Source organism: Gaeumannomyces tritici (genome assembly GCF_000145635.1).
Source record: "Gaeumannomyces tritici R3-111a-1 unplaced genomic scaffold supercont2.4, whole genome shotgun sequence".
NCBI lineage: Eukaryota > Fungi > Ascomycota > Sordariomycetes > Magnaporthales > Magnaporthaceae > Gaeumannomyces > Gaeumannomyces tritici.
In genome coordinates, this window is record NW_008804548.1 from 921,339 (window position 1) to 948,298 (window position 26,960).

Genomic DNA, 26,960 nt, shown 5'->3' on the forward strand with positions numbered 1-26,960 from the left:
AACTCGACGCGTCCAAACCGGTAAGACGACCGACATTTTTAACGACGCCGGTCCTTCGCGGCGCGGACTCGGTCGAGGTAGTCCTGGGCGTTGGAGGCCAGCTTGTCGTACAACAAGAGGCTGCGGAGGCTTCCCATGTGCCTGACGTGCGCCGCGAACTGAGCCTCGTCATCGGCGGGGATCAGTGGGACCTCGCCGCGGGACAGCCTGTAAAGCGCGGTGAGGCCCAAGGAGACACCAGTGCCGATATCTCCCATGGTCTTGTCACGCTGGGCCTCAGTGATGTCGGAGGAGTTGTACTCGTAGCGGAGACCTGCCGGATCCTCATCGGGGGAGTCGTGCTCGTCGCGGAGACCGGCCGGAAGCTCATCGGAGGGGCCGCCTCCACCGCCGCCATCCTCGTTCTCCAGGCTCTTCTTGTACGCCTCGCAGGCGTCCACAAAGGTGTCGTGAGCCTTCGCCTCGTACTTGGCGAGCCACGCCTTCCAGGTCTGCGTGGGGGGTTAGAGAGGTATACGGGAAAACGAGTCAAAGAAGCAAATACTCACAACGAAAGTGGCATCTCCACTCGGGAACTTGGGAGCTGTGAACTCGCTAGCCCAACCATACTCCGAGCGCGTGATAAGGGAAGCCGCGGGGTCCCGCTGAGCTTCTCGGACCTCAGCAAGCTCCAGCGCGGCGTCGACGAGAGCGACACCAGAGGCTGACGCGACCTTGCCGGCGGCAAAGGTGCACTGGCCGTCCTTGCCGGCCTTCTTTGTATCGCAGCAGTAAACGCACTTCTTCGATTTAGAATCTAAACGGAACGAAGCGTTAGCCAAACCGCAGAAAGGTCACGGATATGAAAAAAGGGATTGGTAACTTACTGGTATCTTGCTGGCAAAGCCTGTCCAGCGACCGCTCGTTTGCCAACATACGCAGGCAGGTGGTGCAACTCTTATTGCGAGACGAGACACTGGAAGCACGGGTTAATGGGACGTAGCGGGGAGAGGAGGAGAGGAAGAGCCTACAGACGGCGCGCCTTGCGGCGCTTGGCGTTGCCCGCGTCGGCGGGGGAGGAGCTGCGCTTAGGCATGGCGTCGGAGGCGCGATTGGGCTGGTAGACGCGGAGTGGCAGCGAAAACGAAGGAGGAGGGCGCACGTCTGCGACAAATACCGAGTTAGGGGGGTTGCGAGGTCGCGGAGGTTTGGGAGGATTCCGCTTACTAGACCGCCTCTGCTGTTGTTGTTGTTAAGTGGAAAAGAAAGAAATTAACAGAAGGAAAACAGGCGAGGGAAGAGCTCTCTTAACAAGAAGTAAACTTATGAAAATGGAAGGCGCGACGACTTCTTCGGACCTGCCCATCCACCACCGCACCGAACCGAACCACTAAATACCCAGATAAATGCCACCGACCAAACACGGATACCTCGCCTAGACCAAAATAACTTTTTTTCTCTTCTCCCATTACCATGCCGGGCATAGCTGCCTCATATCTCTATCACACCCAGGCCGTCCCGACGAGGCCCTCTGCTCTTTACATATTTGTCGTTGCCTTTTACCAAACATTGCCTCCACTACGCCGACCACATGCTGCATGATTTGTATATGCCGGTAACGTCCGGTGCCGCCATCGGGGCTGAGCGCTTAATCCAACGGCGCTGAACCCCTAAGTGTGTACGCTTAATTTTCAAAAGTACGGTGGTGGATTATATCATCCGACAAGGGCGCGGGACTTTCGGAAACCTTGATAGGGCTTTTTTTTCTCCGGCTATTATACGGCCGCCGCGTTGGAAGCACAGTTTTGAGGTTACAGCTGATTCAATCCGCACCTACTCACTCCCAATGGACCAACAGGTCGAAAAGGGGAATGATGCATATGTATCTGGGCATGGCCGGCAAAAAGCCTTTGGGAATACATACGCAAGCTAAGCGGCCGCTGTGGAGCTGGGTCTGACGAACAACATGAGGTGTGACCCGTCAATTCTCCCCTTTCTATTTAGGGATGGAAGCAGTAATCATCTTCGGCGTTGGGGGTGGAATGCTGTCTCACCTGAAGAGACGAAACTGGGGCGGGCCGACAGAACGTTTTGGGAGGGCTCGGAAGCCAATCTTGGACAGAGTCTAGTCCACCGCCCGACAGCATGGGAAAACGACCGCGTGTGCCTGAGAACGGGCTTATCCCAACATAGAACGGATCAATCTGGCGTGAAGGCGATCGATAGATTCAGGCTAGAAGATAGCAAATATGAAAGAAAGAGGAACCGCGGCTCTACCAACTTCTAAGAAGCAACGTGATGGCTAAATCAGCAAAGGCAACCCATCGTACATGTTCTGATGTCCCACGCGGGGTACAAATACAGTCGCAAGAAAACCCATCCCATAGCATGATTAGTCGTTCGAACGAGGAACCCCCAATCCCCTTCTACGTCGGGCGCTCATCCTCAGCCAGCTTGCACCGACGCGCCACCGCCCGTCTCTGGCCGCGGCGTCGAGTGGCCCGTGCCTGGCCTGCTAGCCGTCGTCGTCATGCGCCGCGCCTTCTTGGAGCCCTTTGGGTCGAACAGGCTCTTGACGCGCCGCAGCCGCGCCCAGCGCTCCTTGTCCTTGGCGTCCCGCGTCGCCTCGTCCTCCTCCGGCTCCTCGTCGGCCCCGGCCCGCGGCGGTGTTGTGGCTCCCGCTGCCGCCGCCGTCGCCGTAGTAGAGGAGCGCACGGGCGTCGTCGGTGCCGTGGCCGCCGGCACCGGCTGCCCGCCCACGCTCTTGGACCCCTTATGCCCAAAGAGCCGCGAGCCCACGCCGCCGCCGCTGTTGCCGCCCTTGGCGCCCCGGTTCCGGAGGTAGGCTTCGTTCTTGACGACCTGCGCCAGGACCTGCCAGCCCGCAAGGCGGCTGCTGCTGTTGGTGCTGCTCCCGCCGCCGCCGCCGGGGTTGCGCTGGACCTCGGCGTTGTTCCAGGGGCAGAAGAAGCGGTGCTCGCGCAGGGGGTCGAGGTGGTCCATGGCTGCGGGGACGAGCACCGCGTTGGTGTCTGGGTCGACCTCCTTGCTTTTGAACATCCAGAGCCCGAGCCGGCGCAGGCACGTGTGGCAAGACGCCGAGTTGGGCACCGCGCCGATCTTGGGGTTCTCGAGGCCCTGCCAGCCCATCAGGGCGAGGGCCAGGGCGGAGCGGTTCGGCGCGGCCGTTGGTGCGGGCCCGTCGGGGAGCCCACGGGGAGGTGCCGGCCGCGGCGGCTCGGTAAAGAAGCTGGGCGGCAGATCGCGGAGGATGGCGTTGAGGTCCAGCGACTCGGGAAGGCGGAGGTTGAATTCGTAGGGCAGGAAGTCCTTGCGGAAACAGAGCTCGTCGTACCTCTTCCGAAGGCCTTCGAGCGCGGAATGAGAGTTTGCGAGGGGTAGTCGGATAAGGTGGTCTTGTCAACGGGTGTTAGTTCCGGTTTGATCCTGCCTCCTCAAGCACATGCCTGGGGGGATAGGGCTGGTAGCACTTACCATCACTGCCTCGTTTTCTCCACAGGCAGTCGTCCTGATGCGCCTCGACCATGAGCTCGACGTACTTGTCGACGAGCGCATCCTCAATCTCCGAGGCCACCAGCACAGACACCTCCTTGCCGTCGACTACCTTGCGGTTCAACTTGACGACAAGCTCCTTGCTGCACAGCGTGCAGCGCAGGCGCTCCTTTCCCTGGCAGACCCAGCCGCGCTTAGCCCACTCGATCTCGTTTACCCGGTCCGGCTTAGGCGTCCAGTCCGTGATCTCCTGGAAAGTCGCCAACCGACGGACCAGCTCGTCGCGGTCGCCGGGGCAGTACCGTGGAGCCGAGGAGCCCGCTTTATCCCGCCCCGCGACCAGGGAGGTCGAGGAGGACAAGGAACCAATTGTCCGCCGCAGCGTCACGCCCGCTCCGCCGCCGACGACAGAGATGGAGGGGCTGTCGGCGCGGTCTCCGGCGGGCGTCGAGCTGGGAGTCCCTACTCGGCGGCGTTTGAGGTAGTCTGCGGTCGCTGCGGAGGCGGAGGGTGAGTTCGAGAACAGGCGCATCGTGGCGGGGTCGTTTGTGTCGTTGTTCGCGGCCGACGGTGTCCTCGAGATCATGGGAGAGCTCCTGGAGGCCAGAGGGGAGCTGGCGGGGTATGGACTGGCGGGAGCGGCGAGCGATGCTGGGGTGGCGTGGATGTTGTCCGAGGAAGGGGAGGCCGCGGGGGAGGTAGGACGGGCGCCGATCCCCTGGAGGAGGGCGTTGAATTTCCGTTTTGTCGCATTCATTTTGCTGGTTAGTCGCTGTGCTGGGCCGCTGCTGGGCTCGCCACTGCCTGCCCTTCTGAAACGAGGGCTTGCCGTGTTCTGGGATTTTCGTGTCGCGCTGTTTACCCGCTTCCGGCAACCCTGCTAATCACAATCACAATCAGGCTAGAAGGGAGGGTAGCATGCGATGGTGCTGGCCGAGCTGTGTGTGTATTGTCTGAAATGGTGAAATGGATTGCAGGATCCCTTGCAGCTCACAGCTGAGCCCGCGAATCACTGCAGGGCGCGCTGAGCTAGGCTAGCGGTTGCCATTAACAACGGCTGATGCCAGGCGAGGACGCTAGAGCCACTCGTGGGCCCACCAGTCCCCAGCTAGGACCCACTAACCGGCCAAGCATAGCATCATCCCGGCAGTCGGTCCCGCGCTCAGTCCGGCTGTTTTAACGGCGGGGCAAACCCTGCCGCTGCCGCCGCAAAGTGACGTGGGGTGGGTACCGGGAGAAGAATCGGCGCCATCCTTCCAAGTTATATTGTGTTGAACCCGCCCCGACGCCACGTATGCAGAACCAAGGCGTCAATAAAGGCAACCGAACCCCCAGGCTCTCCCAACGGCTCTCGCTCGGAGCTGTCCTCGTCCTAACCCTGGCTGTCCTGTTCACCAAAGCACTGCCCCGCCTGTCTCTCCTTTCCCACCAGCTCCGGCCACGGTTCTCCCAAGCAGCCACCGGCGCCATGTCCTCCGCATACGAGAAGGAGCTCGAGGTGGCGCAGCTAGCGGTCCAGCGCGCCGCAATCCTGACCAAGCGCGTCTTTAACGAGAAGGCCAAGGGCACCGTGTCCAAGGTCGACAAGTCCCCCGTCACCATCGGCGACTTCGGCGCCCAGGCCCTCATCATCAGCGCCCTGCAGGCCAACTTCCCTGCCGACGAGATCGTGGCTGAGGAGGAGGCCGACTGGCTGCGCTCCGACGAGGCGCTCAAGCAGACCATCTGGGACCTGGTCAGCACCACGAGCCTCGAGGACGCCGCGGCGGAGCGGCTCCTCGGCGGGGCCATCAAGGACGCCGCGGCGATGCTGGACGTCATCGACCTGGGCAAGAGCAAGGGCGGCGCCAAGGGCAGGATATGGACCATCGACCCCATCGACGGCACCAAGGGCTTCCTCCGCGGCGGCCAGTACGCCGTCTGCCTGGGCCTCATGGTCGACGGCGACGTCAAGGTCGGCGTGCTGGGCTGCCCGAACTTGCCCGTCGACGACGCCGCCCCGCTCACGGCCGACGTCGGCGCCTCGGGCCGCGGCGTCCTCTTCTCGGCCGTCCAGGGCCGCGGCGCCACCAGCCGGCCACTGACCGCCGGCGCCCTGGCCGCCCCCGCCAAGCCCATCTCGATGCGGCCGCTGGCCGCCGACGGCCTCGCGGGCGCCGCCTTTTGCGAGAGCGTCGAGGCAGGCCACTCGTCGCATAGCGAGGCGGCGCAGATCGCGCAAAAGCTGGGCATCACGGGCGAGTCGGTGCGCATGGACTCGCAGGCAAAGTACGGCTCCATCGCCCGCGGCGCCGGCGACATCTACCTCCGCCTCCCCACGTCGGCCACGTACCAGGAGAAGATCTGGGACCACGCGGCCGGCGACCTGATCGTGCGCGAGGCCGGCGGCCAGGTCACCGACACCCTGGGCAGGCGGCTGGACTTCTGCAAGGGGAGGACCCTGGCCGAGAACAAGGGAGTCGTTGCAGCGCCCGCAGCTGTGCATGACCAGGTACTCAAGGCCGTGACCGAGGTGCTGTACGGCAAGAAGACCGGCGACGTCATATGAATGGTTCCGACGTTACAGGAAATTGCTATACTATAGCACGCCCACCTCAAAAAAAAACCGGCAATTCCATTAAGGGATGTGAACAGGAAGAGGTCCTGAACGAAAGATGAAATAGAAAGAAAATATAAATAAAAGTACGAATAAAAACGGGAATAGGACTAAGAATGATTACAGGAAAAAGATATAAGAACAGGACAGCTTACGGCACTAGTAATTTTACTTGATCCTCGGACCTAGTGTGTAACATTGCCGTTTTTTTTATGGTGGGCGTGTGTAGTCACAAGAGATTCAGGCCCGGGCCATTCCATCTCCTTGCCGGAAAACACAAGCATGTAGACATATATAACAATGCACTCCTGGCATAGCTCGTGCTTGGCGCAGCATGCACATGATGATTATACAAAGAGCAACCATATGCTCCATAGATGGCGTCCGAATGGACGAAAAGGGACCCTGATGCCCACGTCCTGTTTATTTTACCTTTTTCTGCTTCAGCTTGATGGTTTCGTTGTTGACAAAGATGCCCTTGCCCTTGTACGGCTCGGGCACACGCCACTTGCGGCACTGGGCGGCAAAGGACATGACCTCCTCTCGGTCGATGCCCTCGAGCAGGATACGGGTGGGCTGCGGGGTCGAGGCCTTCATGCCGAGCGGGAGGCCCAGCTCGACCGGGTGCGAGAAGCCGAGCTTGAGGCAGACGAACTTCTGGCCCGGGTACTCCTGCTTGTCGGGCCGGTCCTCGACTGTGGCCCTGTAGCCGATGCCCACCAGGCGCAGCACGGCCGTGTGGCCCTCGGACACGCCTATTATGTGCCGCTGGATGTACGCCCACGTCGTGCCCCACATCTCGCGCTGGTTCCTGTCGTCCTGGTCCTCGACGCTCAGCGTCGTCTTGCGGGCCTCGGCGTCGTGGTCGAAGCGCACGAAGGAGGGGACGTCGAGGTTGAGCTTGCCTGGCGAGAGGGCGGAGGTCTAGAGTCAGCGATCCGAGTGAAACTCCCGTCGCCGCCGCCGCAGGGGGCGGCTCATTTCGGACTGACCTAGTGGCCCCTGGACCGTGACTGTCCTCTTCATGATCTTCAGGTATGTGGTCGCGTCCTTCTTGAGCCACGGCTCGCTGACGGCGACCTCGACGCCGGGCGGGATCGATATCGGGGTCCGGCCGAGCTTGGACGGCCTGCCCGCCGAGGCGGAGAAGTGCCTCGCGGGGGCGTGCAGGGCCGGCACCAGGAAGCTGGGTAATGAGACGGCCGGGGGGCTGGCGGTCGCCGTGGCGTCGACGGCGCGGGCCAAAGCCCGGCCTTGGCTTCGTGCAAACATTGGGTGCTGCTGCGTCGTGGGGGACGGCCAATTGGCGATCACCAGTCTTGAGGGGCTGGTCGCGCGGCTCCCCTTGCCGACAAAGCTCTCTCTCGCAACTTTTCCGAATTCCATCATCACGTGATGTCGCGGGAGCTTGGTGTGCTGCCGTGGTTTTGCCGTGCAGCGGGGACACGAAACGTCGGGTGCGCCGTTGCGACAACGTTTCTGCGACCATCTCCAAGCAGCGACACCAAGGGCTGACAGAGTTATCTTTCGAATATGATAAAGAAAGAAGAACCAAACTGTTTGATATTTGGCTAGGTTGAATTCCGCTTATGCATGCCTCCTCGAGTAGCCCATGATTGTAAACTTGTATTTTTAGTCCGCTGTTTTGTTAATCGGGGGTTCATCTTGCCCCGTTTTCCACGTCCGTCTGTCGTTCACTCCTTCCTCTCATGTGAATTATCGCGATATGCTTTGGGGTCATGGTGCTCATGGACCCACACTTGCCGTCCTAGAACCGGGCCCGATCTTCAGTCTTGATCTGAAATTCCTCTCAGCTTTCCATCCTGAGGACTTTTCTCCCACCTCGTCGCCCCGCGCAGCGAGCTGTCACTTTCTTGCAGACCGAGGTCTGGCTTCCTTCATCCTACCTGGGGCAACAACAACACGTCTTCATGCTCTTCTATTCACTCCAACAAGCTCACTAATCCTCGAAAGTAACGCCGGAGCCATGCACTGCTTCGGCGTCGCAAAAGCGGCACGCTTCCTCCTGCTCTTAGGGCTGTGGGCGCACTGCGCCTCTGGCCTAGGATGGGGTCGTCGTCAGCGATCTCCTGCTCATGAGCCTGCTCAGCAGGTGACCAGTAAGTCAATGATCACTTTACTACCGCCATCCTCCCCAGGTGCCTCTCTCAAGCCGGCACACTAACTTTGAGCAGGCGGATTATGGGTCGCACCATCAGTCGGCTTTCCGTCGTCTGAGTCCACTGAGAAGCGTCTCCGCCTCCCAGATGTCTACGTTGCGGCTTTGCGGGAACTTCAAGAGCTCGAGTCGGAGCCTCTATGCCACAGGATCGCCGCCCGTCTGCTTGTCACGAATTGTCAGTTGGTCGACGGCAAGGATGAGGCCACTGTTCTCACGGACAGCGGAAGACAAGTTCGAGACTTCATCGAGGCCTATGCAGCGAGTCTAGCACTGTGCGACCTGGAACGGGGCGGTTTCCAGATCTCGCCTGCCTGCTCGCCCTTCAGAGAGCCGGTGCTGTCTAGGATCTCAATCCATGAAGATGCTGGCCTGCACGTCTCTTCCTCGCAAATCCAGACATGCATATCCAGTCTCCGCTCTCCTGACTCAGCCTGGGGAACCTACATCAGCTATCGTCACAAAGCACTCCAGTTCTGCGAGGCCGCCAGGGTAGACCAAGAAAAAGGTGGGAGTTGCAGCTGCAAAACACCTTTTCAGAATGCCTCGCTAACACATATGCTAGCTCGAAACATACTTGTCTTCCAGAAGCTCGTCAAGGTGACGGAACAGCTGGTGCGCGGTGTCGAGATCGATCTGCAAGCCCGCATGGATGATCTAGATCTGAGGACCAATCAGGCTAGTCAGGCACTTGATCAGCTCAACCCCAAACTTGACAGTCTGCGTGATGGCCTGCGAGACATGCAGATGAATCAAGAAGGCCTCAAGCGGTCGTTGCAAGCCTCATCCGCCCTCGTCCGCGGCGGCCTGGAAGACGCAACCAGCCTCCAACAGCTCTTGAAAATCATTGTCGATGCCGCCCTCGACCAGAACTCCCGATTCGCCGCAGCCCACGAGCAATCCATTTCTCGGGTCGCGCGTGTCGACAGCGCGACCGAGAAGGCCGCCAAGCAGATGGACCTACTTGTGTCTGTCATGACCACCACCGCAGCGTCATCCATATCGCTTCATCGGCAGCTTGTGAGTCATCCACTTCCGTCATATGGTGGCTGTTGCTGACAGCGAAATAGGAAATTTCCCGCCTCCAGGCTACTCAGCTCGCAGAGAGGCAGGACTTTGTTGAGACGGTAAGATCTCTGGCTCCAAATCTGTGCCGGGTGCCCATGCTGACTTTATCAGGGCCTGATTCGGCTGGCAAACTTGACGGAAGACCTCGCATCCAAGTACGAGAACCACACCAACAGCATCCAGTCCGTGCACAACCTCACGCAGAGCCTCGTTGGCACGCTGACTGACGCAAACACCATGGCTTCGAACGCCAAAAACGCACTCTTTTCGTGGAGCAGCAACTGGCTACCTTACGCACTCTATCCTATATTTTTTGTCCTTGCAGGATCCTACGGCCTCTCGCCATCCATCTTCCGGAACCTCTGGCTGGCGGCTCTTAGCGAGGGCGTTGCCGTGACGGTCGCATCTTGGGATGCGTGGGTAAACTACTTTCTGTCTTTCGTGGGGGCGTGAAACGCTACTGGAAGCATATTCTTCTTTGAAGACCAGGGGATTAGGGCCCGGCGCACCCTTCTTTGCTCCTGATAGCTCTCGCGAGCTCGCATCTATCATCATATGGGGTGGTCTCGGTACACCACAGCGGGAGCTCTTTGGCTCTTCCTCTTTTGTTATCCAACATCTCTATCATTTTGCTCCATCTTGGAACCGACAACAACGGAGTTGGGGAGAAACTAGGGACGGGATATGGCGGACTCAGTATTTCCTTTGGATTTTCGGCTAGCTGGACATGGCTGCTTGAAGGGACCACAGAACAGAGCATATTCTATACCAATCCATAGCCGCCTGCAAATGAAGAGAAAAATCTCCCGTGAGCTTTAAGAGGCACGTTGATCGTGTAGGTCTTAAGTTTCTAATGCGAGGCGGGGACAACGAACGACACAGACAAGGACTTGGATGTGGATGTGGAATGCGCGCGCATTTCGTTTCAATGACCATGATCTCAAAGGCGCTGCCCATGCCAGCCGCGCGGCCGCCGGTTGGGCCCAAGGACGAATGAGACGGATCACACTTTCCTATTTCGGCGTTTCTCGCTGTCAGCTGGGGCCTGTCAAGCTTTGATCGCCCTTGGTTCCCCAGTTCTTTTTGCCCAAGCTAACGGTCTGACGGCACGGCGGTTAGCGACACGCGGCTTTGGCGTTTCTGCGCGACGAAACCGAGACGTCACTGACGCCTTTTGCGGGGACGAGGGGTCCAGAATACAACAGTGTAGCCACAGGGCCACCCTTTGCTCGCTTTCACCCCTTGTGTTTCGCGTGGGGACGTGGAAAAATACACCGTTTCTCGCGTGCGCGCGGAGATCCGAGAAGGAAAAGAAGAAGAAAACTCCGCGGGAATGCTTTCTCAATGCAGGTTGCCGCACCGCGTCAATGCGGTGCGGTATGTTTCCGGCCCCCATTTGGGTGTGTCATTGGGGCCCCCTCAAGGGTCGCGTTGCAGATGACGGCCGACTGAAACGGGGCGGGTTCCCGAGGACGACGATTGACGCCGACGGGGCGACCCCCCCTCCCCTATATAGCCCGACCAGGCTTGCCTCCTGCGGGTTTGCAGATCCAGGTCTTGGCTTCATCAATCCCAGCGGTTGTGTTTTTCCTGCTTTCTTTTTTCTCCTTCTCGTCCTGTCGGGCCGGCCCCATCAAATTTCCTTGTTTCTTCCGTTACTTTCGCAACAAAGTCATCATGCTGGCCATGATCTTCACCCAGCTCCTCGCCCTGTCCGCGGCGGCCGCCGCCATGCCCGTGCCGCTCGGCCGCCCGGCGACCGGCAGCTCGGTCGACAACATCGCCGCGCTCGAGGCCCGGTTCCCCAAGCTCGCCAGCGGCGGGGCGGCGGCGGCGGCACACAACAGCCTGGCCGGGCGCTACGCCGGCAGGCGATCGCTGCCGATAATGGTTCCGGAGCCGTCCCAGAAAATCAACATCCGGCGGTCGCCCGAGGAGGAGGCCGAGATCGCCAGGCGCGGATACGCCGGCAGGCCGATGCCCAAGAGAGCGTCGCCGCTGCCGCCGAGGAATAACTGACGGGTGGGTGGTCCGAGCAGGGGAGGCTGGGGGAGTTGGGACGGTCAGCAGGATGTGATGGGGTGTTTGGTGTTTGGGGCTTTTCTCTTCTCTTCAAGAACCCGAGGAGCCAGGATTGGACTGGTTCCTCTAAATTCTTGCCAATTTATCATTTCCACCACCTTGCCATCTCTCGATGCTATACACGGATTGATCATAGACTCTTCACAGCCACTGAGCTCCTTTATATGGGCAAAAGCCCCCTCTGGAGAGGTCTCCAATGAAGATGGAGGCGCACAACGAATAACGCCCAGGCAAACGTCCGGGGGTTGGTGCCTCACGATCGGATAGTCTGGAACATGGGACGCCAGGATGACAGATCTGAGCTTCATCTTCGATTGAATCCATCGTCTCCCCGCACCGAAGAAGCCAGAGGCAAAGAAGGCAAAAAAGCCAGGGGCGGGCCCACCGGCTGGTGCAGAGGCTGCCGCTGCAGTCGCTCGTTAGGCCGTCTGCTGAGCCGGTGGGAGAACTGGTGGGGGAGCGGGTTCGGGGCCGTCTACCTGCATGCCCGGTGTATGTGACTTACAGCAACTGGTGCTCATAGCTCTTTTCCAATACCAGACCTGTTTGCTCGTGTTAGCTGAAGCCAGCCGGATAAGCGCCTTGAGGATATAGAAGTATTCATACCAACGGATACTCCTGAGAGATTGGCTTGTTAAGTAAGCTGATTCTGAGTATTTCTCCTTCCTCGGCGTGCAAGACAGGGCAGGAGAACCGGCCATTGCAAGTGGTGCGAGGCCACCAGCCTCCGCCGTCTACAGCAGATGAGAGTTGTTAGCACCGTACTCTAAAGCCTGACTCACCATCTCGACTCAAGCCGCTTCCCACAGACCACGTACCTGGGTTGACCCATCTCTGCCCAAGGCTCAGATTGTACTGCCGAACCCTCAACTCCCCAACCTGTCCCCCAACCGCAGAGACCAAAGGCGAAGAGGGCTCGGACATGGAAACAGCGCGCGTTGGAGTCTCCTGCCCCAGCAGCCAGCCAAAGGGCGAGTACTGCGCGAGGCTGGCCACAGTGAGGGCGCCCAGGACCAGCAGGATGGCCGCGATCCTGGCCACCACGGGCCGAGGCCGGTTCTTGCTCGCCGTCCGCCTCGGCGCCTGGTGGTAAGAGCTCCGTCGGCGGTACGGCTTGTGCGACCTGCAGGTGCCGTACTTGGTCCCGGCCGGCGGCGGCGGCGGCGGACGGGCGGATGTAACGTGGACGGGACGCTCCATCTCCGCAGGTTCGACAGATGCAGGACCGAAACCCTGTTTTTTTTTCTGTCGTGCGTGGAAACCATTCTACAAACAAACTAGCGCGAGCAGTAGCTCCCATTTTGTGCAGTTGCGATCCCATCACAGGGCACCAGAAGACAAGATGAACCTCCCCTGTCACCCCTCGGACCCCCGCGTCGAGCACCGAAACAGAGTTTGGCGGGCCAAGCGCTGTGCCAGGAGGAAGAGGGGATATTTGGAGAATGCCCCTGTAAAAGATTGAGGACTGACACTTTTGGGGCGAACGTGCAGTCGGGAGTATATTACGCGGCAGTCCTGGCGCGGTTTAAGTTCGGTCGTGAGTCTTGTTCATCCCAAGACCGCACCTAGCAGATGCCTGCCGCCAGCCCCCCTCGGGGCCGGGGTCACCCGCCACCAAACGTCTGTGTGGTGTGGTGGTGTGCCCGGCTGATATGCCCGCCCAGGCCTGGTGCCGGTTCCGCAAAGCTTGGCCGTCGCCGGCAGTCTTGGCCGTCAGGAGACTGACGAACCAAAGAGGTGTCCGGACTGCTCTGAGGGCGTGTCCGCCCCCAGCGATTGGCAGGTCTGGCCTGTCTCATCGGAATTGTGGCTGCGCTCGAAACACGGACAAGCGCGGCGGTGCAAAAACAAAGGGAGACGGGATCATCCTAACTCGGAGTGTTTTGACGCGTGTATAGGCGCGCCGTCGACTACCTTACTCAGGGTCGGGTAACTAAACCACTACTACCTAGGTGCTCCTCCTCCTGCTCAGACAGCCCGGCTTGTGGTCCTCGGGCGGATACACGACGATCCTGTCGATGTCGGCACCCTTGTAGTCGAACCCGTTGTGCAGCCCGCCGATGGAGATGGTGTTGTTGCCGCCCTCGGCCAGCGTCAGCAGCAGCGGCGCCGAGAGCACGACGCCCTTGTTGGTGTCGCGCTGGTACAGCGTCTCGAGCCTGGACTCGTCCCCGTTGACCACGACGCTGGCGATGCGCCGCAGCTGCCACTTGCCGCCCACGCGGTCCGGCGTCCCGCCCGGCTGGTTGCCGAACCCCATGTCGTCCGTGTTCTGGTAGTAGAACGACACCCACTGCGGCTTCCCCGTCCCCTGCACGTTACTAAACGTCACCTTGCTGTCGTTGCCGTGGATGCCCGTGACGATGACGCCGCCGCTGGCAAAGTTGGCCTCCTGCTTGAAGGCCTCGCCCGTCGTGGCCGCGTCCTTGGCATAGTAGGTTGCCACGGGCTCGACGGGCGCCCAGCGGCCCGTCTTGACATTCAGGTCGTACACGTCGTGCCAGACGGCCTCGATGGTCTTCTTGTCGTCGTCGATGACGAGCGGCAGCCAGATGTACCGGCTCTCCCAGAGCGAGTTGTTGTCCCACTGGTCGCCAATGTACAGATGCGTGGTGGCCTCGGTGCCGACGATGCGCAGGCTGAAGCCCGACTGCGAGCTGAAGGTGCGCGTGTAGGGCGGCGCGATGTTGAAGGGCTGCGACCAGGGGCCCGAGAGCGAGTCGGCGCGCATGGCCACGACGTCGTTGGGGCGGTAGCCCGTCTTGTGCGACATGAGCACGTAGTAGGACCGGTCCGTCTGCACGATGGTGGGCGCCTCGAGGTCGTACTTGTGGAAGCGGTGCACGACGGCGTCCAGCCCCGTGACGGCCTCGTTGAAGCTCGCGATGTAGTTGTCGCGCGCCTCGACGCGGTCGCCGTTGGAGTAGAGCGAGTACGACCGCCCGTCCTTGTAGTCGGTGAAGATGCCAAAGTCCTGCGACCAGTTCCCCAGCGGCGTCGTGGCGTCGACAAAGGTGTAGGGGCCCGAGATGTTGGGCGACGTGGCGAGGCCCTGCAGCAGCCAGCCGTAGGTCGAGTTGTCGGCGTGCCACCACATGTGGTAGTTGCCCGTGGCCTTGGAGTGCACCACCTTGGGCCGCTGGATGATGTGCTTGGTGTCGATGTAGGGGTGGCCGGGCACGGGGGCCAGCGCCAGCCCGTGGTGCTCCCACGTCGCCAGGTCGTCGGAGCTGTACGCCGCCACGCCGCCGCCCTCCTCCCGCCCCTGCACCTTGTACTCGCCGAACCACCAGAACTTGCCCGTGCGCTCCTCGAACGTGATGCCGCCCGCGTGCGCGTTGACCAGCTCACCGTCCGTGTCGCGCCACCTCGCCCCCGGCACGATGTACCTGCTGCGCGCCAGCCCGGCGAGGGCGAGCAGTGAGAGTAGCTGGTGCAGGGGTGCCATTGTCCTTGTGGGATGCCTTGTTTAGCACGGCCAGTTTGTGGCGACACTACTTACACCCACACACAATGGTGTCAGAGTGTCCGCCGCCCGCCCTTCTTATAGCCCGCCTTTTAGACGCCGAGAATATTCTGTTTAGCCTTGGGCAAGCGCGCCGCTCCACCGGCGCATATATGTAGCAGCGACCCGGGCTTCTTTACCCCGAGACCCCGTCCCCCCGCACTCACATTTCTCCGACTGGGCTCTTCTCCGCACCAAGGATCCTCATCCAACGCTACCCCAGAGGGTCAACCCAAAAATGAGGTCATTCTATACAATAGAAATATGCGGGGAACGGGAGGCTGGGCGACCATCATCTTATTCCCCATCTTTTACAAGACGATCAGGGGAAACCGGGGCCGGCATTTGGAAGTGTAGGTGTGACTATCGGCACCTTGAAGCGACTTCAAAGCAACCAAGGACCGTAATATTTGCTTGTCCATCGCGCTTTGCGCATGCTCAAACGAATAACCAAACAGCGAATTCTTTCACTCCTTGCCATCGTGAAAGCCCCCAACCCTCCCCCGCGGCGCAGTTAAAACCGTCCGCCAACGGGCCCCCTCGCCAGAACCTGATCTGTCACCACCTTTAGCTTCTCGGACGAGAGCCAGCCCCTGATTATGTCGTCGGCAAATATTCCCTCCCCCTCCTCGACCTTGACGCTGATCCCGCCAAGGTTCTCCAGCGAGCGAGCGCCTTCTTGGTTCTGCTCCGGGTGTTACGCGTCGGGGCGCGCGCATGAGAGAATTCAGCTTCTTGAGGCCTGACGCCTGCCCGTGCCTTGCTCTTCCTAGGCTGTCTCCACCCAGGTATCGTGGTGCTGTGCCGGGTACGTCGTCGTCCTACTCATGAGGCACATCTTAGCACCGGCACGATGACGACGACATGTCCACCCAGATGCCCTTCATCTAAGAGGTGCATCTCTCGGGTTCGATCTCGGTCATGAGAGCTTCATGGACTCCTTCAAAATATTTGGCATTTCCGAATCTACCCAGCGGGACAGCTCAGTTAGGAATTACTTGAACCGAGTCTGGCGTGACGGAACGGCGACATGGAAGTGGACAAGTGACAGCGCGACCGAGATGGCCAAGCCGTGTCGGGATACCTGGGTCCATCGTAGACCTGCTGTGATAGAGAGTGGCGAGCTTGGCGGGCGACTGGTGTCCGTGGCGTTGGACACCGAGGTGGGGGATTCGATCTGCCTCTTCCAAGGATGCCCGCACCCCACGGTCCTGCGAAGGCACACCGATGAGGAATGGCGATTGATCGGGCCAAGCGGGATCGCAGAAATCAGGAAAGGCATATATGTGGACGAAGTGGGACTTCCGGCGGGAACGCGCATCGGGACATTTCGAGTGGTATGATAGGAGATGGTGAAGACATGGTGAATCTGGAATTCGTGGACGAAGCGCTAAAAAGGAAGCTTTGATATGGAAACCAGTAAGAATATCTTGGCTCGGATGATACTAACGGTATTACCTACATCACGGCGCAATTTCCCACCGATAGCCTCCACACCATGCTGACAACCTTCCTCGCTCGACGGCCACCGGGAAATATAATGAGCATACACGGACTTCGGGACGCGCCTCGTCGCATGGACAAGCAGAAATAATTACAGTTTTATAATTACAAGGTTGGTTTTCGGAAAGAGTAGCATCAGTCTCACGCTTCGGGCAAGACGCCAAACTGAGGCTTATTAAACTGGAGACCCCGTCGATCTTGTTCTCGACGCCACTCGGCTGAACCAAGGCGAGCTATGATGGCAGAAAAACAGTCAAGTCAGTAAGTTATCCACGGGCTGTGAAGGACTAGAAGCGATTCGCTGCTTACATAGCGCGCGGCGAGATTCGCCCTGGGGCCGCGGTGACGTCTGCTGCCGGGGAGGCGCAACTGCTTCTTCATCGGCCGGTACGGGGGATGTCGTCGGCAGGACCGCGAAGCTCGGGGCGCCCCTGCACAGCCCCTTTTCGGCATATTCTTCCTGCCCAGGAGACACGGGCCGGGACGCCGCACCAGACCCGGGGCCGGCAGCCCCCAGCCCCGTCGGGAAGTTCCTGCTCGAGCTCCCCTGCGACCCCATCGGGCTGGTGGCCTGCTGCGGTCTCGCGACCGGACTCGCAGTGCTGCCGTCTTGACGAACCGCAGCTTCCGCATCCGGCTCGTCCATATCCTCCTCCCCGAACCGCGGCGCCCCCGCCCGCGGCCCCTGGTCGTGCATGCGCCGGTACCTGTCCTTGGGCTCGAGCGGGAACGCCACGTGCGGCTTCTGGTCCTCGCCTTGGGGCCCGTCCTTGAGCGTCGGGAAAAGCCCGGACCCGTGCTCCCAGTGCGCCGGGTGGTCCGCCCGGGGGACCCGGCCGAGCCACAGCGGCCGGCACGCGGCGCAGTACGTCGCCACGCGCTCCGCCAGCGTCCGCACCAGCGCCCGTTCGTCCCTGCACCCGCAGCACCGCCGACTGCCGCAGGCCGCGCTGGCGTGCGCGCACCGGTCCAGCCCCCACTCGTCCGGGCACGCCGCGTCCGGAACGTCGGCCCAAAAGTCCCGACAGGACGCGCAGTACGCCGCCACCCGCTGATCCCTACTCATGTCCTCTCCGCGCGCGTCGCCGCACGCGCAGCAGCACCGGTCCGGCGACCCGAACCGCACCACGGCAACGCCCGAGACCAGCTTTTTGCCATGGCGGCACCTGACCCGCCACTTCTCGGGTAGGGCGGCGGGCACCACCCCGCCATAGAAGCCGCGGCAGGGCGCGCAGTAGGGCGCGAGGCGGTCCGCGAGCGACACTTCCGCCTCGCCCGCGCGTGGCCGCGTGTCGATGCAGGCGCAGCAGGGGAGGTTGCTGCGGTGTAGGAGTTCGAGTAGACCGTCGGGCTCGCGCGCGCAACCACCGCTGCCACCACCCCCACCGCCGCGGGCGCAGCAGATAGTGTTGGGGAGGGCAGTCGGCGGCTGGGCGCGCCAGTGGCCGGCGCAGGGGGCGCAGTAGGTAGCCAGGCGGACGCCGCGGATGAGGCGGCCCGGGCGGGTGTCGGTGCAGAGGCAGCAGGCCGGGTCGAATGTGGCGGAGCGGGAGCAGGCGGCGGCTCGGCCGTGTTTGCACTCGAGCTTGTCGAGGTGCCAGCGGGCCGGGCACTTTCCGGGGCCGACGCGCGCCCAGCGGTCCCGGCAGGTGCCGCAGTAGGAGGCGATGCGCTGGGCCTTGGGAACGGCGTCTTGTGGGGTCGTGCGGGTGTCCCGGCAGGAGCAGCAGCCGTTGCGCTCCGTCTTGGCGGCGTCGTGGCAGCGTGTCTGGCAGGTCTTGCACAGGCTCTTGTCGATCGTCTTGGGGACGGCGGCTGGCCTGGGGACGGCGGCTGGCCTGGGGACGGCGGCTGGCCGGGGGAGGTTGAAGAGACCGGTAGGGGGTGGTCTGGGATTGAACGCAGGAGCAGGTCGTGGGGGGCTGAAAGCTGGAGCAGGTCGTGGCGGGTGGAAGACGGGAGGAGGGGGTGGCGGGTAGAAGACCGGGGGTGGCTGTGGGTTATTAAATCCCGTCCTTCTCGGGTTGTTATAATACCTACGCGGCGGCCGGCGCCTACAACAACAGTACCACAAACAGCCGAGCACGAGAAGGCCGGCGGCAGCCATGCCGACGAGGGCGACGATGGACACGACGTAGCTGAGGCTGAAGAGGGAGAATCCGGCCGTCGCCGTGCCGCTGGTCGTGGACGGGGTCGTCAGCGCCAACGAGTCCCCCGCAACGCCGCCGTCCCGGACGAGCAGGACGGGCGGCGCCAGCACCGTGACGAGGGCCTGGGCCGTATACGTGCGCGTCAGCGTGCTGGACGCGGTCACCACGGAGCCCCTCCAGGTACGACCCGCCGACTCGACGCTCGTGACGGTCGAGACGCCCTGGGCGCGCACGTAGTACGTCTGCCCGGCGCTCACGCCCATGGTTCCGAAGCATCCCGAGTAGGTGTTGAAGGAGGAAAAGTTGCTGCCGAAGGAAAGAAAAAACAAAAACGTTCGCGTCTGTTGGTTAGCGTGCTTTTTCTTGGTGTGCGAGGGGATCCCTCTGCTGCGCGCGGCGGCCTCACCTCGGGCAGCACGCAATAGACGTCTGCGTCCCGACAAGCCCCCTGCTAGTCGAGGCCGTGACGTAGCCCGTCGGGCACCCCGTCGCCGGGCTCATGTACGACTGCCCGTTCCATCCGGGCGGCACGCACGACGCCGACGTGTACGCCCAAGGGGCCGTCATGTAGGGGTAGTTGACGTCGGCGCGCGTGGTGGTGACACCGCCCGACGGGAACCACGAGCAGCCCGTGGCGGCGGACCGGCAGGTTCCGCCATCCACGACGGGAACGGCCGTCGCGCATGACGACGGCGGCGTCCAGGCCGTGGTGAGCGGCACGGCTGCCCTGGCCGCCAGGGGTGGCCGTGTAGTAGCCGGCGGCGTCGTCGTCGTCGTGGGTGCCGCTGGAGCCATGTCACTTGTTTCGCTGTCGACGATGCGCGCGCCGTCACGACGCGGGCTGACTTGGGTGTGGGCAGCAGAGGCGACTCCAGCAGGTGCCCTGGCCTCGTCGGCAGCACGGGGTCACATGATGATGGCTCAAGCCAACTCGACGCGCAAGCATCAATCTCAAGGCTAGGTACATAGGTCGACGCCGCTAGACCCATTCCATGGCCTACCAAAAACGGGGCAGCTTTCAATATTACAACCGGCCACAGCCTGCTCAGCCGCATCCCGAAACGGAAGAGACCTGTGTCCGTGCAGGCTCCCAAGTACAGTACATCCGTTGCCAGCGCGGGGGAGAAGGAGGCCAACGACAAGGGTGTTTCAACTATCAGACCATTATTATCTCCTGGACCCCCGCGATGTGACAGAGTTGCAGCAGTCTTTGCCGAGCGCTTTGGCTTCTTATTGGCAGCCTCGCCAGCAGGAGAAAATAGACACAGCCGAGACCGGGGAGCAGACCAAGGAAAACGCCTAGCGAGACGCCAGTCCGTTCAAGCTGATGCTCCAACCAATTACAATTATACATACCATACACGCTGCTGCATGGTCCTTGTCCGCCACCCGTCTGCCCGTGCGTTGCCTGGAACGCCCAGGACAAAAAAGAGGCAGTCCCACCTGGACAACAGAAAGGGTGCGAGGACTGCAAGAGCTGGGATAGGAATAAAAGAGGAATAACCACAGGAAGAGGGATAGGAATGATGAAATCAATAGGAACAATAAAATGAACAGTATTTAATAAAAAGAGGCCATATTATTAAGAATTCTATTGCTGGGACTTGTAAAACTGCCTTCTTTTAGGTGGTAGGCGTGCCTAGTCGTCGTAGCTGACCGTCGTGCTCCCCCACTCCTCTCCTTGGAATATCAGCCTCCAATTGATTTCGCCACCCGAGAGCCTGGCCTGCAACTTGAAGTCCACCTCGAAGTACTCCTTGCCTGTGCGCGGGTTGGTCGATCTGGGGAAGCGGATGATGGGGATGTCGCTGAAGTCTGCCCGCACCCTGCAAATGATTTTGACGGCTGGGAAGCACACCTTGTCAGCAGCGGTCCAAAAGACAAAGAGAAAAGGAAAATGCCCAAATACTCACAATCATCCGCGAACCGGCTCGGAGCAACGTCCTCGCTGCAGCCGGCGAGGATGGCACCGAGCTGGCGCTCCTCGTCGAGCGTAAAGTGCGCGCTGACGGCGATGGTGATCTCCTTGGGCGTGTCCTCGGGCAGGCGGTCCGACTTCTCCACCAGCCACGCCATCTGGGCCTTTGCCATTTTGCGGCCCGTGTACTCGTCTGTGATCATGTCGGCCGTGCTGTGGATGGACGGGTTGAAGACCCTGCTGACGGGCGTGCCGTAGAACTTGCGCGCCAGCCGGACCGCCACCAGGCCGCTGCTGCCCGTCTCCAGGCCGCGGCAGACGGCGCCACGTGCTACTGCAGACCATCTGTCCCAGTCGTGTGTGAGTTGACGAACAAAGGGTTCGCAAAGCGGGAGTTTCTGGAAACGACTTACGGGTGGGCCGGCTGACGCGTTTGCATGCCGCGCGCCGTACAGTATTCCTGGATCTTCTTGAAGAGGTAGATGTTGCGACCGAAGCCTCCCACCAGAAAGACCATCTTGGGCTTCCCGTGGCCGGCTTTCATCACGGCCGCGACCTGGCCGTCAACAAGCTCAAGGACCCTATTGACGCAGGGGTCGAAGATCTTTTGCATCTGCTCTCTATCCGGGGACAAACGCTCTCCGTCAGTAATGCTCGCCATACTGCCCCGAGGGCCGCGGGACTAGAGCTCTTACGCGTTCATGAACAGACTTCCGTCCTCGATCTGGAGGTCATCGTCGTCCATAATGCCAGCCTCGCTCGGAAGCCGGATTGCCATGTCGTTGTCCGATCCTAAAAGGGTTTGGTCAGCAAGGCTCGATAGCAGAGATAGCTAGTAGCACCCATGATGTGTACTGACCAGTGAACTGGCACTTGTTCATCTCAAACTCGTTGATCATGACGCTTCCGTGGCGCGTCTTCTCGGCCGGGATCCGATTGAACCGCTCGGTGCCAAGCCACTCCTCCAGCCAGTTGAGGAACTCCTTCTCGACGTAGGTCGCACCGCACTTGTCGCCGCTGCCGACGGCCGCCTCCTCGACATGGAACGCAGGGCTGACCTGTGTGATCTTGTACGAGATCAGGTCCACCGTCCCGCCCCCGGCGTCGCAGAGCACGAACGTGTCGCCAACCTTCATCTCCGTCTTGTTGGAGCTCTCGGACATGCCGCGGAGCGTGTAGATGGCCGCCGCCTCGGGCTCCGTGATCATGGACGTTTTGCTGACGCCCCACTCGGCCTTTGCCACGGCCTTCATGGTCTGGTCCTTGGCGCGCTCGCTCCAAACGGCGGGCACCGTAACGACAAGCTCTTTGCGCATGCCGTCGAACACGCCGCCGTACCGGTTCCTCATGGTCTGGTACGCCGTGTCCCGCACCAGGCTCAGATAGTCTGCGACAATCTCCACCACGTCCTTGCCCGGGTAGGCCGGGGGCGCGCCGCCGTTGCCGGCGAGGGCCTCGTCGATGTCGTTCATGTCCAGGCCGCCCATGTCGGACGTCAGGATCCGCATGAGGAGCGCGAGCTGCCGCGAGCCGGCCTGCTTGTCGTCTAGACGCAGCTTCATGCACGCGTGCACGGGCGCCTTGATCCGAGGCTTGATCAGGTCTCCCCAGACAATAGTGCCGCCCGTCGTCTGGCCGGGTGGCGGCGGCACATATGCAATGCGAGAAGGCGCCTTCTCCTTGTTGCCGACGGCCCCGATGCCGGGCCACTCGTTGACGACGGCGATCTGGTCGGTGGGTGCATTTTCCTTGTCGCAGTATGCCACACCCCTACGTAGTGCGAAGCCATCTCGGTCAGAACAGCGTCACAGTACAAAGCTGGAGGGAAATTTGGCCTTGCTTGGGCATCACCTACGTGTAAGTCGTTCCGAAGTCGAGGCCGATGACGAGCCGAGGTTGCGCCATGGTTTGCCGGTAGTAGATTTGTTTCTGACGCTGAAAGAATTTCGTTTGATGGTGGACTTGGTTGAGGAATTAACAAAAGCCCGAATATTGAGGGGTTTTGAAAGTGCTGGTTTTGCTGCCGCATCCCTCTAGCTTGACACGAAAGAAGGAGGGGGGCTTTCGTCGACATGCTTCCAGAGCTTGCCACAGGGGTGGTCAGGCTGAGGTTTGTACCAGTACATGGCTTGCAGCGCTTGCGAGTGCAGGCTGCTTCAGCTTTCCGACGCCGCGCGTCAGTAGCCCCATCAGCTAGCCAATATAGGGGCGCCACGGCGGCAATCCTTGATAAGGGCTTTCAGCTACACTTGGCTGAGTACGTCCCAAGCGGCGGCCTCCCTCACCCCGCGCACTCCATCAGCCGCCACTCGTTAGGGATCAAGCCGACCCCTCCCACCACTTCGGGGCCTTGGGCGCCCTGTGGATGCTGTGGAAAACCACATTTTCCCTGATCCAACCCGTCCTCCCTCAACTCACTATCCGATCAAGGCATGGATGCCATCTTCGAATCTGTAGCCGCTCTCGTTTCATACCGTCTTACATCCTCTCCAAACACCAACGACGAAGGCGACGAGCAGAACGCCATGAGAGACCACGGCACCACGACCGGCTGCCCCGACTGCGATTGTGGGGCCGAGCTCGGGGGCAATCCAGCACCCGTGTCAAGTTTCAGGGCCGCTTCTCCCGAGGAAGAGCGGGTGGTAAGAGAAGACCGCGCTACTCGAGAAAGCCGAATTGCTAGAGAGGATCGTACCGTGAGGGATGATCGCGCGATTAGGGATGAACGCCCGGCCCGGCCCGTACCGCCCCCGCGAGCAGGGTCATCCTCGTCGAGGGTCCACGGCCAGCATACGACCACCGTCACAACCACTACCTCACGCTCGGCGGCCTCCATGAGCGACAAGGAAAAGATTGAGGAGCTGCGGGGCTTCAACAAGACGTTGATGGACGTCATCAAGGAAAAGGACGCAGTCCTGCGAGAGAAGGAAGGATTCCTCCGGGAGAAGGACGGATTCCTCCGGGACCGCGATTCCGAGCTCCTCAAGTACAGCCAGGACTACTCCTTCCTCCACGCGGCCTGGACGGAGACCCAGGAGAAACTGGCCAAGCAGACGGAGCTCCTGACGGCCCTTCAGCAGGAAGCCCTGGCGAACGTGGACCGGCACGAGCCCACATTTGACGCCACCGTGGTGGGCGCCTTTGTCAAGGTCAATCGCACCATCAACTCGCTCGTCCGAAAGGGCCGCAAGGACGTCGTCACGCTGGCCCGGTTTGTCGAAGGCGAGGGCGCCGCAACCGTGCCTTGGCGCGAGGGCACCTTGCCCGACTCCTGCGTCGACACGAGAGTCCCCGAGGTCGCGGAGCGCACGTCCGAGGTCCTGGTGCTGATGCTGCGGGCCATGGTGTGGTGCGTTCTGGCGAGGAGGCTATTCACGGCGCTCAAGCCTTTTGCCGTTTTTGGCTCCAAGACTGCTCTGCTTGTGGATCAGTCCTACCAGCGCATGTTTACGAATCACAGTAAGTCCCTAGTCTTAGTTCCTTGCAGGGCTCGAATGGAACAAAAGCGCATGGTGGCCACCACGGCCTAGCCGCTGACACTCCCCTCAAGCGACCAACCAGGTGGCGGCCAGGTGGCGGGCGCTATCGGCCAGATGTCTAGCAGACTATGAGGCCGAGTCCGACGCCAGAGCCGAGGCCAGGTCGGCGACCGACGGCAGTAGGCCATTACACCAGGACTTCGTGCTGGAGGATCTGATGGCCGAGTTTGCCATGGTGCTACATGAGGATATCGGATGCCGGGACAAGTCCACCGAAGAGATTCAGAAGATGCTACGCCCGGCCTTTGAGCCCGTGCTGTTGGCTGCCATTGAGCTGGCCAGGCTGACGGCGCGCGAGCGGGCGGGCTACACGCTGGAGTTCCCGGACGTTGAAAAACATGGCTTCCTCAAGGTCGCCGACGACCAGCTCCTTACCAACAGGCCCACCGACGTCGGCATGAACGCCAGCGGCGACGAGGACGAGGTCGAGGGGCCGTTTGCCGTCGTGGCCTCGCCCATGCTGGTCAAGTGGGGAAGCGGGAGCGGCGAGCGACTGAACGAGTCGACGATCCTGTGCAAGGCATTTGTCTGGCGCCCACGAAGAGACTGATCGGGTGTCTTTCTGGCTGAAGGGCTGGGCAGACGAGGTTGTGGTTGGCGAGAACAATGTATTGTGCATGAAATTTTGGGAATGCCTCCAGTGGTGGCTGTCGGTTGTGGACACCCCACCCCACGCCCACCACAAAAAAGCGGCAGCCATACAGAAGGTCTCGTAGATTAAATACAAGTGTTAGTGCCGTCACCTTCCCTTTCCTTATTTTCATTTCCTGTTATTATTCTTATCGTTATTCGTGTTTTTATTCCCATTTCTAATTTTGTTTTTGCCCTATTTTTATACGTATTCCTGTTCCTATTTCTCCGAGCACCTGCCATCCTTTCTGTGGTGGGCATGCCCCCTTCAAGAATCCATTGTCTGTCAACAATCAGTCTGTCGACTGTCGACTTGTCAACTGCTACCCCGCTTCCCGAGCTCTTTTCTCTTTCGGTCGTGTGCAATTCCGAATACTTGTCAATTTCATTCATATCAATTGGGCCAACTCCACTCACCGGATGCTTCCGCGATACCCGTGGGATTGGCCTGGCGATTATAGCGTTCCTGCACGAGGAGCTGTGCATGTCACATATTGTGATGCAATTCCAGGACCCCACGGAGAGATACGAAGTGGTCCTATGATGGAGATGGGCGTTTTCTGATCCGTCTGCCCGAGCACTTCTTCCAAGAAAAATAGATAGTACCTAGAGGTACACCTACCTTAGCTCCGGAGGTACCTGAGGTCCACGACTGCTACATGACCGTCGTATCCGTGGGAGACCGGTGCCGGCGGCGGAGCAGCCTTGGCAGGTTCAGCCACGGTGTGCGTCGTGGTGACATCGCCCTGCGCAGAGTTTGCTTCCCAGCCAAGCTAATTATCATATTATTCCGGAACACAAGGCAACCTGCAGGCATTCGGACGCGAGAGACGCTGCCACATCTGCATAGTCTTCTCCACCCCCCTCGCCGTGTCCCATCCTCTGCTGCACCAGGCCCCAGGCCCCAGGCCGGATGGGGGCAATCCACTCCCCGACGTCGCTAATGCCGGCCAATGTCGGCGTTGTCCCCACGTCCGTCCGTTGCGGCCGGCCTGTGGATGCCCTCCAGCCTTGCATCCCCGGTCTCTGATCCTCTTGTCTGGCCCGGCTGCTGCCATGCCACCACCGTGTGGGGTGAAACCTTCGGTGGCCTGCACCTCCCGCGGCACCAGGGCGCTTTTTTGGGGCTTGTCATAGTGCCCCCCCTGGGTTTCCCGCCTGTTCCAATTTTTATAAAAAACCCCGAATGGGTATCAGAATCCAAATCTAGCATCCTCGTCACTTTGTCCCCATTCACTCCTGGTCACCAGACGCTGGTCACCAGCCAGGCCACATTCTTTGCTCCAATCTGAGGTTATCGCCGTTACTAGACGGCCTCTGTCCCAGACCTTTGAACAAAGACACGATTTTTGGTGAATTCCTCGTCGCCATTGTATATAGGACCTTCCAAGAATCAGGGAGTCCACGAGCCCGTTGTCCAGTGAATTCCATGTTTACATCGCCTTCATATTAAAAGCGGCCTCCGCTCACCCGGTACGAGATCCAGAAGGCCTTCTCCCCAAACCAAATCTGGAAGAACCACTCATCCTACCAAACCAGGAAGAACCACCCACCCTACCAAACCAGGAAGAACCACTCGCCTTACTTCGGCAACCGATCCTACAACAGCGATATGTGCCAGCAGGTAGACAACGTCTGGAAGTGCGGGCACCGCTCCTTCAAGACGGTCAACTTCTGCCACATCGAGACCTGCAAAGGAACCTCGGCAGACCATAAGGACAACAATCTGGACGGCGACTGCCACACCTGCGAGACGCGCAAGGCGGAGGAGAACAACGGGACCAAGCGGGACGACCCCTGGGGAAAGGACGACCCCTACAAGAGCCAGAAGAAGACGACGTAACCAGTCCCTGATATGGTCCCAATCATGAAGCCCTCCCACCATGGAAGCCTTCGGTAGGTAGATCAGGGAGTACTGAGAGTGCTGGATGATGGAGGTGGAGACAACCCCATGGCATGGTGTCGTGGTGTTCGGAACAGACTGCCGCACCGTAGGGGAAGAATAAAAACCATGCATGCATGACCAAACCTGCCTCCATGCTACACAATGCCCATAGCTTAAAAGCTCAGCTGAGGAGAACCTAAGGAAAAAAAAATATGACGTCGGATCGTCCTCCGACTAGGCATCAAAATGTGATTTTACCATGAAAAATACAGCCCGGAAGGCACACAGCCGTATCGCTCTTTCCTCAGACACAAGTGCACCTGCAGGTGGCTCAAAACGGCAAAGGCAACCGTCAACATCAGCTCATGGCGTCCACACTAGGCGGGCGACTTCTTCCCCATCGGACCTTTCGG

At 60.4% G+C, this 26,960-nt stretch overlaps 12 protein-coding genes across 12 annotated transcripts; 5 read left to right on the plus strand and 7 right to left on the minus strand.

The window, feature by feature from the left end:
* Nucleotides 1-38: 38 nt before the first annotated feature.
* On the minus strand, nt 39-1,075 carry GGTG_07728 (hypothetical protein; the record flags this gene model as incomplete). The annotated part of the gene is made up of 4 exons (XM_009225554.1): nt 39-491; nt 549-796; nt 867-955; nt 1,011-1,075. The coding sequence occupies 4 exons, from the start codon at nt 1,073-1,075 to the stop codon at nt 39-41; spliced, it is 855 nt and encodes a 284-aa protein (XP_009223818.1).
* Nucleotides 1,076-2,147: 1,072 nt separating this feature from the next.
* On the minus strand, nt 2,148-4,521 carry GGTG_07729 (hypothetical protein). The gene is made up of 2 exons (XM_009225555.1): nt 3,475-4,521; nt 2,148-3,395 (listed from the first exon to the last, which is right to left on the minus strand). Exons 1-2 carry the CDS (start codon nt 4,247-4,249, stop codon nt 2,425-2,427), a joined length of 1,746 nt encoding a protein of 581 aa, XP_009223819.1. The 5' UTR covers nt 4,250-4,521; the 3' UTR covers nt 2,148-2,424.
* Nucleotides 4,522-4,676: 155 nt separating this feature from the next.
* Nucleotides 4,677-6,532, plus strand: GGTG_07730 (3',5'-bisphosphate nucleotidase). The gene has a single exon (XM_009225556.1). It carries the CDS (start codon nt 4,787-4,789, stop codon nt 6,038-6,040), a length of 1,254 nt encoding a protein of 417 aa, XP_009223820.1. The 5' UTR covers nt 4,677-4,786; the 3' UTR covers nt 6,041-6,532.
* GGTG_07731 (54S ribosomal protein L6) lies at nt 6,089-7,472 on the minus strand. Its single transcript, XM_009225557.1, has 2 exons — nt 7,081-7,472; nt 6,089-6,993 (listed from the first exon to the last, which is right to left on the minus strand). Exons 1-2 carry the CDS (start codon nt 7,358-7,360, stop codon nt 6,512-6,514), a joined length of 762 nt encoding a protein of 253 aa, XP_009223821.1. The 5' UTR covers nt 7,361-7,472; the 3' UTR covers nt 6,089-6,511.
* A 307-nt stretch (nt 7,473-7,779) lies between these two features.
* GGTG_07732 (hypothetical protein) lies at nt 7,780-10,148 on the plus strand. Its single transcript, XM_009225558.1, has 5 exons — nt 7,780-8,208; nt 8,284-8,775; nt 8,833-9,287; nt 9,338-9,394; nt 9,447-10,148. The coding sequence occupies exons 1-5, from the start codon at nt 7,815-7,817 to the stop codon at nt 9,786-9,788; spliced, it is 1,740 nt and encodes a 579-aa protein (XP_009223822.1). The 5' UTR covers nt 7,780-7,814; the 3' UTR covers nt 9,789-10,148.
* Nucleotides 10,149-10,947: 799 nt separating this feature from the next.
* On the plus strand, nt 10,948-11,633 carry GGTG_07733 (hypothetical protein). The gene has a single exon (XM_009225559.1). The coding sequence runs from the start codon at nt 11,013-11,015 to the stop codon at nt 11,352-11,354; it is 342 nt and encodes a 113-aa protein (XP_009223823.1). The 5' UTR covers nt 10,948-11,012; the 3' UTR covers nt 11,355-11,633.
* On the minus strand, nt 11,562-12,617 carry GGTG_07734 (hypothetical protein; the record flags this gene model as incomplete). The annotated part of the gene is made up of 4 exons (XM_009225560.1): nt 11,562-11,817; nt 11,897-11,959; nt 12,024-12,151; nt 12,236-12,617. The coding sequence occupies 4 exons, from the start codon at nt 12,615-12,617 to the stop codon at nt 11,722-11,724; spliced, it is 669 nt and encodes a 222-aa protein (XP_009223824.1). The 3' UTR covers nt 11,562-11,721.
* A 658-nt stretch (nt 12,618-13,275) lies between these two features.
* Nucleotides 13,276-14,987, minus strand: GGTG_07735 (galactan 1,3-beta-galactosidase). The gene has a single exon (XM_009225561.1). The coding sequence runs from the start codon at nt 14,863-14,865 to the stop codon at nt 13,366-13,368; it is 1,500 nt and encodes a 499-aa protein (XP_009223825.1). The 5' UTR covers nt 14,866-14,987; the 3' UTR covers nt 13,276-13,365.
* A 1,155-nt stretch (nt 14,988-16,142) lies between these two features.
* GGTG_07736 (hypothetical protein) lies at nt 16,143-19,370 on the minus strand (the record flags this gene model as incomplete). The annotated part of the gene is made up of 3 exons (XM_009225562.1): nt 16,143-16,658; nt 16,735-18,602; nt 18,982-19,370. 3 exons carry the CDS (start codon nt 19,368-19,370, stop codon nt 16,567-16,569), a joined length of 2,349 nt encoding a protein of 782 aa, XP_009223826.1. The 3' UTR covers nt 16,143-16,566.
* Nucleotides 19,371-20,013: 643 nt separating this feature from the next.
* On the minus strand, nt 20,014-22,579 carry GGTG_07737 (hypothetical protein). The gene is made up of 6 exons (XM_009225563.1): nt 22,349-22,579; nt 21,353-22,263; nt 21,189-21,285; nt 20,907-21,113; nt 20,489-20,838; nt 20,014-20,420 (listed from the first exon to the last, which is right to left on the minus strand). The coding sequence occupies exons 1-6, from the start codon at nt 22,396-22,398 to the stop codon at nt 20,215-20,217; spliced, it is 1,821 nt and encodes a 606-aa protein (XP_009223827.1). The 5' UTR covers nt 22,399-22,579; the 3' UTR covers nt 20,014-20,214.
* Nucleotides 22,580-22,619: 40 nt separating this feature from the next.
* GGTG_07738 (hypothetical protein) lies at nt 22,620-24,773 on the plus strand. The gene is made up of 2 exons (XM_009225564.1): nt 22,620-23,952; nt 24,044-24,773. The coding sequence occupies exons 1-2, from the start codon at nt 22,926-22,928 to the stop codon at nt 24,580-24,582; spliced, it is 1,566 nt and encodes a 521-aa protein (XP_009223828.1). The 5' UTR covers nt 22,620-22,925; the 3' UTR covers nt 24,583-24,773.
* Nucleotides 24,774-25,605: 832 nt separating this feature from the next.
* Nucleotides 25,606-26,928, plus strand: GGTG_07739 (hypothetical protein; the record flags this gene model as incomplete). The annotated part of the gene is made up of 3 exons (XM_009225565.1): nt 25,606-25,638; nt 26,119-26,501; nt 26,820-26,928. The coding sequence occupies 3 exons, from the start codon at nt 25,606-25,608 to the stop codon at nt 26,926-26,928; spliced, it is 525 nt and encodes a 174-aa protein (XP_009223829.1).
* Between the last annotated feature and the right edge of the window lie 32 nt (nt 26,929-26,960).